The sequence below is a fragment of the Monodelphis domestica genome, chromosome 1, assembly GCF_027887165.1.
Source record: "Monodelphis domestica isolate mMonDom1 chromosome 1, mMonDom1.pri, whole genome shotgun sequence".
NCBI lineage: Eukaryota > Metazoa > Chordata > Mammalia > Didelphimorphia > Didelphidae > Monodelphis > Monodelphis domestica.
In genome coordinates this window covers 373,944,226-373,959,244 of record NC_077227.1, presented here as the reverse complement: position 1 = coordinate 373,959,244, position 15,019 = coordinate 373,944,226, and the positions used below count along the sequence as shown (strand labels likewise).

General features: G+C 37.2%; 1 protein-coding gene across 1 annotated transcript; it reads right to left on the bottom strand.

The window, feature by feature from the left end:
- Nucleotides 1–2,853: 2,853 nt before the first annotated feature.
- Nucleotides 2,854–13,842, bottom strand: LOC100030898 (arginine--tRNA ligase, cytoplasmic-like). Its single transcript, XM_007474426.3, has 7 exons — nucleotides 13,706–13,842; nucleotides 9,718–9,896; nucleotides 8,983–9,092; nucleotides 7,781–7,886; nucleotides 4,988–5,160; nucleotides 3,934–4,181; nucleotides 2,854–3,086 (listed from the first exon to the last, which is right to left on the bottom strand). Exons 1-7 carry the CDS (start codon nucleotides 13,737–13,739, stop codon nucleotides 2,977–2,979), a joined length of 960 nt encoding a protein of 319 aa, XP_007474488.2. The 5' UTR covers nucleotides 13,740–13,842; the 3' UTR covers nucleotides 2,854–2,976.
- Between the last annotated feature and the right edge of the window lie 1,177 nt (nucleotides 13,843–15,019).

Sequence of the window (15,019 nt, the reverse complement as noted above, 5' to 3'; positions counted from 1 at the left end):
TTGATGTGGCACACTACAGATGTTACTTTCTTGATGTTTTGGCTAGTTTTGCTAAATTGTTTTCCTTTCTTTTTCATTCTTTGTTATGAGGGATGTTTCTCTGAGAGAAGATGAAAATATATTTGGTGTCAAGTATTTTATTTCCAATTGTTTATAAATAGTTCAGGATTGTTTCAAACATACACATCATTCTTTCTCATTATTATTCTTTATTGTTTTATATTAATTCTGATGAATTGATGGTTTAATTATAGTTAAGATTCTTCTCCTTATGGTATGGTATTTGGTGCTCAATACATCCATTTTTACCAATTCTGTTCTTGAAAAAAGTTATTTGTATATCAAAGGGTGAGGCTTCAATAGAACCTGTAATCTATGCTTTTATTCTTTTTTTTTGAACGATGCTTTCCAAAATATTGTTCCCTGTCCTCACCTTTTCCTCCGTTGCACTGAGCTCCAACTATCGTGTATCTCAATTTAGACATTCTTATCAAGCTCTTCACAGAAATTTCCTACCACTTTATCTTCCGTGATTGATGTTGGCACATAAGCTGCAATTATGCTCATGAATGCAAAATACTTATCATTGGTACTGCAACATATGATGACCATATGTTGCATGGAATATACCTTGTTCCATTTGGACATTTGTTGAAATCCAATTTGCTGGCTCCTTCTTTTCCAGGGTGGTAAAGGAGCATGTGTGGCCATAAGGAAGCAGTGACCAACCTGGGTCAGGACCACAGCAGAGATAAGGGGGAGAGTGAGCATACCACTTTGGAAGCATTAAAGATTTAAAAAAGTCCCCAGACATAACTGTGATAACAGCAGAGCACAAAATCCTTACATCTGAGACAATGACTACAGCCTTAGAGATAAGCATAATCCATTTCTGACAAAGTCAAGAAAAAGACTGGAAGGGGACAGCTAAGTAGTTTGGTGGAATGAGTCAGGCCAAGATGGGAGATCCTGGATTCAGATCTGGCCTCAGACACTTCTAACTGTATGACCCTGGGCAAGTCACTTAACCCCCATTGCCTAGCCCATAATGCTCTTCTGCCTTGGAACCAATATACAGTATTGATTGCAAGATGGAAGGTAAGGGTTTTAAGAAAAAACTCTTTACAAATATATCATTTCTCACAATAGCCTTTTGAGATAGAGGATGAATATTATTCCTATTTTAGTTGAGAAAACTGAACTCCTAACTAAGTATCTGAGGTCAAATCTTAACTCTGGTCTTTCCTAACTCGAGGCTCAGTGTCCAATCCATTAGGTCACCAGTTGCCTTGGGCTTTGGGTCTTGTTTCTCTGACTCCATATATAGTTTCTTTCCCACTGTACCATACTGCATTGTTCAATGATTCTGCTTGCAGAATGATGCTTATTTGCTCTTTTAAAAGGAGATTCAATGTAGAGCACAAGTTGAAGATGGCGAGGTTGTCTATATTACAGACCACATAGGGCTGGGGCTGATTATACCACATTGTAGAACATAATTGAAACGTTTGACCCAAATTATCCAAAAAGGAAAAACCAAGGAGATGAAGACTGCTTCCTTATATGCAAAATGAGGAGGTGCCCTTCAAAAGTCCTATGAGGTGCTTTCTAATTTAAGATCTAATCTTTTGACATCTTTCAAAGATAAAGCAAGTGCTGCTGATGATTTTTCTTTTATTCTTACTAGTAGTCTACTGCCATTCCTTCCCTGGGAAACAGGGAAAGGGCATTTGGAAAGGAGAGAAGACCAAGAGGCCAAAAAAGGTTACAGGTAGAATAAGAGTATTCCCCCACATTTTACCAATGAAATTTGGACTTGCCTTTGTCACCATGATGTGGAATGGCTATGTCTAGAACCTTTGGTTAAAACTAGGGGTGGTTAGCAGATTGGCTAACATGACAGCAAAGGAAAGTAATAAATGTTGGAGGGGGTGTGGCAAAATTGGGACACAAATGCACTGCTGGTGGAGTTGTGAATTGATCCAGTCATTCTGGATGGTAACTTGAAGCTATGCCCAAAGGGCACTAAAAGACTATCTGCCCTTTGACGCAGTCATAGCACTGCTGGGTTTGTACACCAAAGAGATAATAAGTAAAAAGACTTGTGCAAGAATATTCATAGCTGTGCTCTCTGTGGTGGCAAAAAATTGGAAAATGAGGGGATGCCCTTCAATTGGGAATGGCTGAACAAATTGTGGTATATGTTGGTGATGGAGTACTATTGTGCAAAAAGGAATAACAAAGTGGAGGAATTCCATTGGAACTGGAACAACCTCCAGGAATTGATGCAGAGTGAGAGGAGCAGAACCAGGAGAACATTGTACACAGAGACTGAGACACTGTGGTACAATCGAAAGTAATGGACTTCTCTACTAGCAGCAATGCAACGACTCAGGACAATTCTAAGGGAGAAAGAACACTATCCACACCCAGAGAAAGAACTACGGGAGCAGAAACATAGAAGAAAAACAACTGCTTAATCACATGAGTTGATGGGGATATGATTGGGGATGTAGATTCTAAATGATCACTCTAGTGCAATTATCAATAATATGGGAATGGGTCTTGATCAATGACACATGTAAAACCCAAAGGAATTACATGTTGGCTACAGGAGAAGAATTGGGAGAGGGCAGGGAAAGAACATGAATCTTGAAACCATAGGAAAAAAAAAAACCCAAATTAAGTAATTAAATACAAATTTCCAGAAAAAAAAAAACAACCATACACACACACAAAAACTGGGGGTGGACTGATTACCAAATTAGTTCATAGTAATGGACTCTGGGATTGGAACTAGAGGACCATCACTTTTCCCATATAAATATATTTATTGGAAATAAAAATGCCCCCTTCATAGAAAAAGTTGCATTTTCCCTTTATTTTTTAAAATATCTTCTCCACATGATTATTTAAAAAAGCAGAGTGCTATTGGCCATTTTTGTAAAAAACAAAATGTTTCAAACACAGGTTTAATCACATCTTCTGAAGAGGTTTTATACCTAGGATATCAAATCCTTTAGCCATGATAGCAGCAGTTGCTTCACACAATAACATCCTCCACATGTTCACCTTCAATATTTTACCTATGAAACACAAAAGGCATATTTTAAAATCATTCATATCTTAAGATAAACAATACCCTCTACATTTTAACAGAAGGGACAGGAAGGTTAACTAATGTAAATTTATTTTTATGTTAAAATAAAAAATTTATGAATGGGGGTCAGCTAGGTAGCAGAATGGATAGAGCACCAGATCTGGTATCAGGAAGGCCCTGGGTTCAAATCTATCCTCAGATACTTCCTAGCTATGTGACCCTAGACAACTCACATAACCCCAACTGCCTAGCCCTAACTGCTTTCTGCCTAAAGAAGGAAAAGGTTTAAAATAATAATTTAAAAAGATTTAAGACTATCTCTATACTACTATTTTTATTATTTTAATTAATGAAAACATGAACTGTGTCAGATTGACACAGTTTGTTCCTTTCAGGCATTATTAAATTATAGTCTTCCTTTAAAGAATATGGTCTTTCTAGAATGTACTTTAAGTATCTCTGTGCTGTAAATGGAAGCAGAAATGTAGTAGTTTCCTTCGGAACAAAAGGTAATCATATCATAAAGGTACTTGACCAGAATTATAGAAAAACGATGAACCCAAGGACATAAAGGATAGGCTGCATTTCTTTTCAATGTTAAATGGTGAGACGTCTCTCATAGGTTGATTGTATTCAGTATCTCAAACATTTACTTGACTTAATATACTTTTACTATAGAGGGAGAGAAGGATGGAGTAGAAATTTGATGAAGAATCTTCAAAGGATTCTTTGGTCTGGGATCATGTCTAATCAGTTTTACTAACTCCTGTTGAAAATGTTTTGTCATACTGAATGCTCCACACTAAATCCTGTTGTCGGACAAAGACACTTACCAGTCTGGCGATCTTTTTCCACGCAATAACAACTATCATAGAATTCTGTAAAAGTGGTTGCTAATTCATAGATATAATCACAGAGCGTGTGGAGAAACAAGTCATCCAAAATCTTTTGCAGAATCTCAGGAAAACGTAAAATACACCGGCCTAGCTTCCATTCCTTCTCATGGTCCAAAATGATCTTAGTTTCCTTAGCAGCTTTCTGTAACATCTCTTCATCAATGTTAGCCAATCGAGCAATAGATCTAAAAAGGAAATTACTGTGTAAACATTGCTCATTTATGGTATGTATAACCATTCTTTTTTAAAATTGGCGATAAAAAAAGTGCATTAGCCATTCACAAAACTGCTAGTTAACAAGAAGAAGAGCTGTACTAACTCACTATTTATCTGGTCTGAACCACTTGCCAAAATAAAACTAACATGGAAATCTAAACAGATTATTTTTAAATAATTTTAAAATATTTAAACCAATAACTTTAAGAGACAGTAGTGCAGAAAATAAAGGCGGAAGTCCAAGGATTCAGATGAAAGCAATTATTTTAAAACTGAAAGCAAAAATAATCTCCACATTTCCAGGGATGTTTTGAAGCAGAATTTAGATCAAGAGGCTATATGATGTAGTTATGAGAGCACTAGACTAAAAGTCAGGTGATTTGGGTTTGAGTTCCAGATGTGACATCAATTTTATGTGCTATGTGCTAGGAAGACAAATACAAGCAAACAAGATAGTCTCTGCTCTCATGAAACTTACAATTTAATGGTAAAATAAATGAAAAAAAAACACACAAGAATCTGAAAAGCAGAAAAGAATATTGGGCGAGGTGGGATGAGAATTAGGATACCCACTGCAAGGGAAGTGAGAAGTGCAACTTGGTGAAAAATAAAGATATGGCTGGCATGGGCACCCTCCTTAACTGCTCTAGGCCTTTTCTCATTTGTATAATGTGAACCTACCTCTACAGTGTCCTCCATTTGTAACAATGGACTTGTTGTCTGCGAGATGTCTTTCTATAAAAAATTACATCCTATGCTTCACTCTCTACTTTACCTTATCCTAGTGAAGGCATATAGTAAGTAAGCTGCTGTGTTTCCTCTGTCATCTAGCATTTTGTCAAAGGAGAAGATGTAGTCATTCATCCTATTGTGGGAAAGATCAGCATATCTGATGCAGCCAAAAGCGACCGAAGTCTGAGCAGCCTTCAATTCCTCTGGAGTTAAAACCTTTAAGAGAAAAAAGCATTACTCACTATTTGATAAGTCTAGGCAATGAATGAAGCAATTCCTATATTCACAATGCTTACATCTGAGATGACAAGAAAAAAAATGAATACATATATATTATGAGAATATAATTAATAGCTAACAAATATTTACAAAATACCTCAAACAGAAAGCTATTGGAGAGATGGGCTGGGTGTAGTTCATGAAAGGCTTTGAAAACAAAGAGCTATTTTATTCTAGAGAACCGGAAGCCAGATTTGTACTTAAAAGAAAATAACTGGCAAATATGTGGAGGAAGAACTGGGGTTAATGAAACCTGAGACAGGGGGATCAATAAGAAAGCACGTGTAATAATCTAAATAAGAGGTGATGGGGGCCTAAATTAAGGTGACAGTTGTGTAAGTTGATTGAGCTGGAAGAAGGAGATGTTATAAAGGTGGAAATAGGAAATAGCAAGACTTGGAAATAATTAAATATGTGGGCTGAGAGAATAACGAGTCCTAGATAATGCTAAAATCGTGAACCCAAGAGATCACTGTTATGTACCTTTGACAGACCTAGGTAAGTTGGGAATGGAGGAAGAGTTAAGTTTTGGACATTTTGAGTTTACTATATCTCTGAGACATTGTTTGAAATATCTAATAGGAAACTGATGCTATAGGATGAAACTCAAGAGAATGGGACTAGTCTTGAATTCATAAAGACAGAATATAGTTAAGCCAATGAAAAGGCATAGAAGAGAGTGTAGGCTGAAAACCTAAGAATGTGCACATCATTTTGAAGTATGATATGACGGAGACAGCAAAGGAGATTGAAAAGCCAGACAGGCAGGAAGTAACCAATAATCTCAAACATGATGGATAGGTTAAGATGGATCAGGACTATGTAAAGACCATTAGATTTTGGTAATTTTGGAGAAAGCAGTTTCAGTTGATGATGAAATTGGAAGCTAGATTACAAAGGGTTGAAGAGTGAGAAGAGAGAAAGTATGGACAAAGACTGCTGGTGCCTGAAATATTCAGAGAGGTGGAGTGGGTGAGATGATTCAGAAGACGATTTCCTGGATTTGACAGGTCCATGCACATAAGGAGTCAGAAACTTCAGTAAAGGAGGGTGAATTCCATCTTGGCCAGAGGTGTCAAATGAGTATGGGCTACATGCACCAGATTAAACGAAACAGAAAATATTTAACAAAATGCATAAAAATAAAATGGAACGCAGATATCAATGTGGTTTTCTAAGTCAATGTGTCGCCTGTAGGGATCCTTATGTAAGGTTTAGTGGCCCTGTTTTCATTTGATTTTCATACCACTGGTCTAGGGGATCTAAGACGAGAATGGCAGAAGGGTTCATGCCCTTAAAAATTCTCAACAGTTCAGTCAGAGGAAAGTTTTCAGTTCAGAGGAGAAAGAGGCCACATGGGACCTTGATGAGAAAAGAGGTCTGGAACAGATTTTGTGGGGAAGGATAAAAAAAGGATTGCTCTAGGGGGCAGCTGGGTAGCTCAGTGGATTGAGAACCAGGCCTAGAAATGGGAGGTCCTAGGTTCAAATCTAACCCGAGACACTTCCTAGCTGTGTGAGCCTGGGCAAGCCACTTGACCCGCATTGCCTAGCCCTTACCACTCTTCTGCCTTGGAACCAATACGCAGTTCTGATCCCAAGACAAAAGGTAAGGGTTAAAAAAAATTAAAAATTAAAAAAAAAAAGAAAAAAAAGAATTGCTTTATTGCAGAGAGGGCCCAGCTGAAGTTGGATAACATTAATTCATAAGGTATCCCAGTCAGAATGGGTGTGAGATTACCTCTAGCTTTTTTCAATTGCTTGTGAGAAGTAGAGCTGGTGGGAATCATCCAGGTTTTAAGTCTGGCAAGTAAAGAACCATCACAGAACAAGGTGGGTTGGAGGGTCCCACAGAGACAGCAAAGGATTCAAGAGCAAAAATGGCTAACTATTGGACTGATGTTGGAGAAAGAGGAAAAGTGAATTCAGAGAAACAGAAATGGTCCAAGAAAATACTGAGGAGGAAAAAGATTAGAGTTCTTAATAAGGGCAAAGAAGAGCTGCAGGAGGGACTAAGCACAGGATAGGGTGAGAATGACAGGTTATGGCCAGTTAGAAGAATGTCAGGGATGCAGGTAATGTATTCCATATGGCCAAAGTGCAGTATGAAAGAGGTCACAGATAGAATGAAGTTTAGGAAATTGGAAATGGAAGGACTATCTATAGAGATTTTAAAGTTCCAAGGTATAAAGGCAAGAGATGTTGAGTCAGGTGCTAAAGGAGGGAGAATGATTTTGGTGGCAGGGGACAGCGGCAGGATAGGACATTACAATTACTGAAATTTTTATTTTATCTTTTATTTTAAGGGAGGAAAGGTTACTGAGTAAAGAAGGTAAAAGGAGAGTCTATGACAACAGAGAGCAAATAGTATTCTGATCCTAAGAAATTAGCATTTCCTTTTTAAGTAGTTCACAGTACATTATTTGAGTGCAAAAAGCTGATAGTCACAAAGTATCATATTGCCTACAATTTATAGTCTACTTAACAAACACAGTAAGAAGCAAAGGAAAAAAAATCAAAACACATACTTGTCCAATGCCAATATGGCCCCAAATTACCTTATCTCTTTCTTTTTCCTTCAGTTTATCCATAGACCTTTTCAGTCCTTCCTCTAACAGATCTATGAGGCGCACTGTATCACCTGAGCGAGTTTTAAATTTTTTCCTAAAATCAAACATTTAAAAGTTTTGGGTTAATAGATTCAAGCACCAACTGGACAAAAACAAAACTGGCAGTGGAGTGAATCCAAAATAAAAAAGAGGCTATTAGAAAAGAGAAGATGAATGGTGAATGGTGGAGAGGAAGGGCAGGGTCCTGAATTAAGGACAAAGGGGAAAAAACAACAACATGAAGGGTGATTCTTTGTAAACATATCAAAGACAGAACAAATCCAGTTAGAAACAGTGGGTGACAGAATCTGTGATGTTTAAGTATATACAAATATGATACACACATGCAGTGTATATATAACTATGTTTCTGCCCGACCAAAATATGTGCTCTTATTTAAGCATTTTTAATGGAATAAAATACTACAATAAATACACTAGCAGAGCAGAAATATTAGTCTTAAAATCATTATGATTTTAAATTATCATATCTGATTAGATGAAAAAATGAGAATTCGGTTAGGGGATAAGTATCAAGTAAACTTACTCAAATATACTAACTTCATACTATTTTAAATACAACTGCCTATAAATTCTAAAGTCAGTTCCCAATAAACACAAATCAAAACTTAAATAAACCAGTAAATCCACACAATTTTCTTAAAATTCTGAGCAATTCCTTAATTATTTAGTTACAAAGCAGACCTAGTGCTCTGACTACAAACTAAAACTCAGTATAACACATCTCACATAGTCAATAATGATAGCTGTTATAGGGAGAGCTAGAAATAGGGCAAAATGTTTGCAAATAGCTGTTCCAGTAGAATTGTGTTACAAGGTTGTTCGGTTGGTTTCACCAGACTTCTTTAAAAAAAATTTTTTTTTAAACCCTTACCTTCTATCTTAGAATCAATACTGAGTATTAGTTCCAAGGCAGAAGAGTGGTAAGGGCTAGGCAATGGGGGTCAAGTGATTTGCCCAGGGTCACATTTGAACAGGAACCTCCTGGCTCTCAATGCACCGAGCAGCACAGCTGCTCCCTTCACCAGGGAGGCAGCTTCTTGAATTCTGATCATGCAACCAAAAAAAAAATGATTTTGTAGATTTTGAGGAGGTGGTCATTCTATTTTTCTCCCCAGGTTTTGCACTTACTTGTCTTCTCCTAGCACTACGCCAAATCCAGCATGGCTTACTCGGGTCACTTTAGGATCATACCATCCAATCATCTGAGCTGCTACAAATATTGCCTGAAAGTGTACAGCCTGTATACAAAATAACAGAAAAACATTTATACGTTCTGTTCTGGAATACGATTAAAGAAGTTGAGGCTATTTTTCTGTATCAAAACCTAGAATAATCAGTGATTTTCTGGTTGTATTTTCTTCACTAACAATGAAAACAACTCCCTTCAAATAACTTCATCCTGTGTACTGCTCATCCACATTTTACTTTCATAAATCCTTCATGGAAGGTCTATCCAAAACACATGTTCTAAACCTGGACTCCACTAATTTCCAAGGTTCTATGAATTTGAATAGGAAAAAAATTTACATTTTTATTCTACCATAATTGGCTTCCTATGCATTTTACATATTTAAAACACTGTGAAAAGTATTTTCCCACATTGCCAAAGGGATCCAAGATGTAAAATAAGGTTAAGAACTTCTGCTCTAAGAGAAATAGCAACTGAAGAATTCAATAACAACTTCTATTTCTTTGTATTTTAGAGATCTTAAAAGTAGTCTTGCTGACATCTAAGCATCTTTGTAAAACAAGAATAAAACTTCTGAATTTTAGGGTTTAAAGATCTTGGCCAACTACCAAATAGCAAAGTAAAATATTACAGTTCTATAGAAAATAGGAACAAAAAGAGATCCATGAACTCACCTGTCCACTGTCTACCACATAGATAATTATATCTGCCTTTTCTTCCATTAGTCTTTGCTTGATAGCAGCTAAGTCAGATGTATCATAAGTATAACCTCCATCTGATTTTACTATTGTTAGTGGAACTGAGCTTTCTGGGACAAACACAATCTTCCTCCCATCATCCACCTGCACAAATCCTGCAGGAAGAGGCTAATTGTCAACAGGAGTAAAAATATTTCTCAACAAGACAATATTTAGAATTCAATTCAATAATATTCACAGAACAGCTATGTTAGGCACTTTAAAATATTTTTAAACAGGGTGAAATTTACTAACTCTTGCATTTTTACTCCTCACCCAAGGGTTTAATATGAATTTGATGAATTTTCTTTTGTATCCTCTGGAAAAATTATTTAGAGCTATTTCTAAGAACACTTTAAAGAAATAGTATACAACCAAAGTCATTTTTGTCTGTCTTCTGGCTCTGAGACACAACTCGGATCTATGACATTTGTTCCTAAGCTCCTGATAGGCACCTTAAAAAACCCCACCTGTTCCATCTGCCCAAGTCTTCCAAGACTTTATTATTCAAACTGGAGTCATAATTGTCTTTAAGGATACACTCAAGAAGCCAATTTATAATGTAACTGAAAAAGGCTGTGATAAGGAATCAGAATAATGCAGAACTAGGGAAAAAATGAGGTTAACAAAATGACAATATAAAGGGAAAGAAGAAAAGAAACTGAATGTTGTATTATGACCAAGCGTGGACTGAGATAAGAGTTGAGAACATGCTTCTTCCTCCTTTCCTTTGCAGAAGGGAATAGGGGAAGTATAGAGGGGACTACAGGTGTGGTATGTTGCATACATTGTCAGGCATGATCCCATGTTGATTGATTTTGCTTAGTGGATTTTTTTTTTGCCTCAGGGCTCACTGGGTAGGGAAGTGAGACATATTTGGAAAAGGGAAATAAAAACAAAATGTATCAACAACAACAAAGAAAATAAAGTAATGCCAGGAATGGACTGGTCCAAAACTATGTGTAAACAAAAATGGAAGGGGAAAAAGTTTTTATTCATGTAGTCAACTCAAAATTAAATGATGAACAGATTGAGGAAATGGTCTAATAAACAGTATTGCCTGGTGCTGTCAATCTTTAAATGGGGATATGATGTTCTGTTGAAGTTGGTGCACAAGACTTTATGAACCCTATAACTAAAGGCAATGGAATTACATCTGTATAACAGTATTCTTTATGCCAGTTTAAGCAATCTGCCTTTGTAAGAGTGAGACAGTATGCCCCCATGTGGTTCATAATCTGCCTCTGACTGGAAAATTGATTATATTGATTCTCTTCATCTCAGGTCTGCATTCGGGATTGCTTTGTCAGTTAAATTCATCATCTGCTGTCAGACACTATCAGAACTCCTACAGAACATATACTCCCACTAAGGCCTCCTTCTACCATTGCCCTGATTAGCTCATTTGTCCTCGAAGAAGGTCCCAGATTGGGCACTTTGCCATCACATTTGCTGGGTTTTCCATTTTGAGATGAATGTTGAGGAAGTATGATGTTTCCAGTATTAACATGCCTTATAAACAACTGTATGCAGTAGAGGGCATCAACAAAATTCCACCACTGGTACTGATTTTAAAGTGGAGAGCCTTTAGTTGTCCAGTTCTATTTTCTCTGTGTGACAGACCACTTAGATTCCTGGCCACCACACAGGAAAAAGTATAAATAAAAGTTAATCTCTCTCAAGGTTAATTCACATGCTGGCGATGCAGCTTACATTTTACTCCATTGAGAGAGGTTTTGCCAGAACTAATTGCTCAGAGGATTTTTGACGCTCACTGTTGGATTAATGACTTCAAAGGTCTAGTTGGGCAAACCTCTATCATAACAGATAGAACCAGCAGAGAATGAGAAAAAAATTTCATAATTGCAACATTCTTATACATATAGGGTCATTGAGCTAGTGGAAAAGGGGTGGGGGAAGGTTGATGTCCCACTCTCCTTCTCTGATAAGCCATTATTTTGACCTAAGGCCATACCACTGTGGCTTCATCTTTGACTCAGAATTATCATTACACTCTCAGTATAGTGGTGAACATTACTATCCTTAGGAAATGAACTCTCAAACAACTGGGGATATCTTAGTTTGCTTATGGGAAAACCAAACCAATATAATAAAAATGATAGTTCATCCTTCAATAAATTTACTTATTCAATGTCATACCAAAGTACCAAAAAATATTTCACAGTTAGAATAAATAATAACAAAGGTGGCCTAGCAGTATTAGATCGCAAACAGGATTACAAAGTAATAATCTTCAAAATGACCTGGTACTGGCTAGGAAATAAGAGTAGTGGATCAATGGAATAGATTTGGCACTCAAGCCTCCAGGTAGCATCTATCTTTTTCACAAGCTATATACAGTGTCATTAAAAGGGGATTTGGATAATTAAGTACTCTTGTCTCTTTGTTTCTATCACTTCTTCAATTTCATCAATTTCAGTTCCAGGGAAGAAATATTCTCCAACTCTCTGTCCTGGGACTCAATATTGTTTATGGTTCAGGCAACTCCAAGAGCTTCCATTTAGCTCTAACCACAATAATTGGCACAGAAACTGCCATGAGTCCCTGTCCAGGTACTTGTGCTCAAGAACTCAATGTTTATGACCAAAACAACACAAACTTAGGATCTTCTGTCCACCTTGACCTGAACAATTCACTTTTTTAAAAAAAGCTTTTAAAAAACACTTACCTTCTGTCTTAGAATCAATACTATGTTTTGGTTCCAAGGCAGAAGAGCAGTAAGGGCTAGGCAATGGGGGGGTTAAGTGACTTGGCCAGGGTCATACAGCTAGGAAGTGACTGAGGCCGGATTTAAACTTAGGATCTCCCATCTCTAGGTCTGGCCAGATTTGAACCCAGGAGCTCCTGTCTCTGGGCCTGGGTCTCAATCCACTGAGCTACCCAGCTGCCCCCTAAAGGAAGAAACTCTTTACATTAACTTTGGTTTCACTGTTAAGGATACCCTGGTATATCAGTGAATTGGGTACATGGCCTCTAGACTCCTTTTGGTACTGCAAAATATTACCATCCTTTCAGTCTCCTAGGTTGGTAACTTCAGCGTTGTCTTCTCACTTCCCCTTATCCTAACCTGTTGCCAAATCTTTCTTTTCTACCTCCATAACCTCTCAGATTTCACCTCTAAAGTCACACCAACTTAGTCTGGGCTCTCTCATGAACTCTTTCCTGGATTTCAATGACCTCCTAATTGGTCACTTTGCTTCAAATTTCCTCTTGCTGTAATTTACAATCCTGTACTGCCATCAATACAGCTCTGTCCATGTCACACAATAAACTCTAATAGCTCCCTATTCCCAATAGGATAAAATAACTACAAAATCTTTTTGGTTTTTAAAGTCCTTCATGTCTCAGAACCAACCTACCTTTCTAATCTCATTACACATCACTCTCTTACAGCTTTATAGTCCAGTCAAACTCATATTTTGTCTTTATGGATTTGCAATGGCTACCCGCCAAGCCTGAAATGTACTCCTGACTCATCTCCACTGCATAAGGCCCCTCATTTCCCTTAATAGCTCAAGTACCACCTTTTAGTTTTCTATTAAACCTTTCCTTATCTCTCAAGCTGCTAGTGCCTTACATTCCTATGAAATATTTCGTATTTATTTTGTATATATTCATGTTGCCTTACTTCAATAAAATATGCTTCTGGAGGCAGACATTTTTTCATTTTTTGTTTTCTGTCTCCCAGAACAGAATGTATAGTGAACATATAATAAATGCTTGTTAACTGACTAGCTGATATAATGACGATGTTGCTTGTTTATATATGTTATCATCTCTAAATAGACTATAAATATGAGCATATGAGGATGAAGAAAACGACCACTATCAGTGTCCTAAAAATGATAGTTTGAATGAAATGAATTCCAAATTCTAAGTAGTTTTATTTAAGTTTACAACTTACCTTTTTCCTCAAATTCTTTGACAATATCAGTCATCCTATCTTGGTAGAATGATTCCCCTCTCTCTATCAGGGAAATATCTAAAGCATCATAGATTTTTTGGAACTCTAAAAGAAAAAGGAAATCAGCTCAAAAGAAAGAAAATGGGTCTATTTATACAAAATTTAAAAGACAAAACATCTCTCAAACAAGATACAATTACAGTGAAGTAATTAAAATGAACAAAATATACTTATAGCTGACAATTATGGATTTATAATAAAATGTCATTTCTAAAATATTGAATACTTTGAATACTATATCTACCTTCCCCAACCAAAAAAAAACAAAAAAAAACAAAAAAACAAAAAAAAACCTTCTCAAACTTGAAAATATGATAATGTAAGGTTGAGAATTTTTTGCATAAGTAAACTATAAAAAACATGATACAAAATGATAAACCATCCTAATTTCTCAGATGGTACAAGATAATAGGTTGACATTCACTATTCATAAGACTGACTTTAAATTAGATAAAAGTATCTCATAATAGCATAATAGATCCCTGTAATCTGTTTCAGAGCAGAACCTGCCTGAATCACAATGCCACTTCCGACCAGATAGCAGCACTATCAACATGGTCTTCACAGTGAGGCAAATGCAGGAAAAATGCCTTGAGCAGAACCTGAGTCTCTACATTGTCTTCATAGACCTGACAAAGGCGTTCCACACAGTGAACAGGGACGCATTGTGGGTGATCCTCAGCAAGCTCGGTTGCCCAGCAAAATTCATCAAACTGATCCAGCTCTTTCATGTCGACATGACAGGGGAAGTGCTATCTGGTGGAGAGACTTCTGATTGCTTCAACATCTCCAATGGCGTGAAACAAGGCTGTGTCCTCGCTCCGGTACTATTCAACTTATTTTTCACCCAAGTATTACGACATGCTGTGTTGGATCTAGACTTGGGCATCTACATCAAATACCGACTGGATGGCTCACTTCGCCGCCTGACTGCAAAAACAAAGACAACAGAGAGACTCATCCTGGAAGCTCTCTTCGCAGATGACTGTGCTCTCATGGCCCACCAAGAAAATCATCTCCAAACCATTGTGGACAGGTTCTCCACCGCAACAAAACTGTTTGGCCTGACTATCAGCCTCAGCAAAACAGAGGTGCTGTTCCAACCTGCACCAGGGAGGCCAACGAACCAGCCGTGCATTACAATCGACAGCACGCAGCTTTCCAACATCAACCCTTTCAAGTACCTGGGCAGCACCATCGCCAACGACGGGTCCCTAGACCATGAGATCAATGCCAGGATCCAAAAGGCCAGCC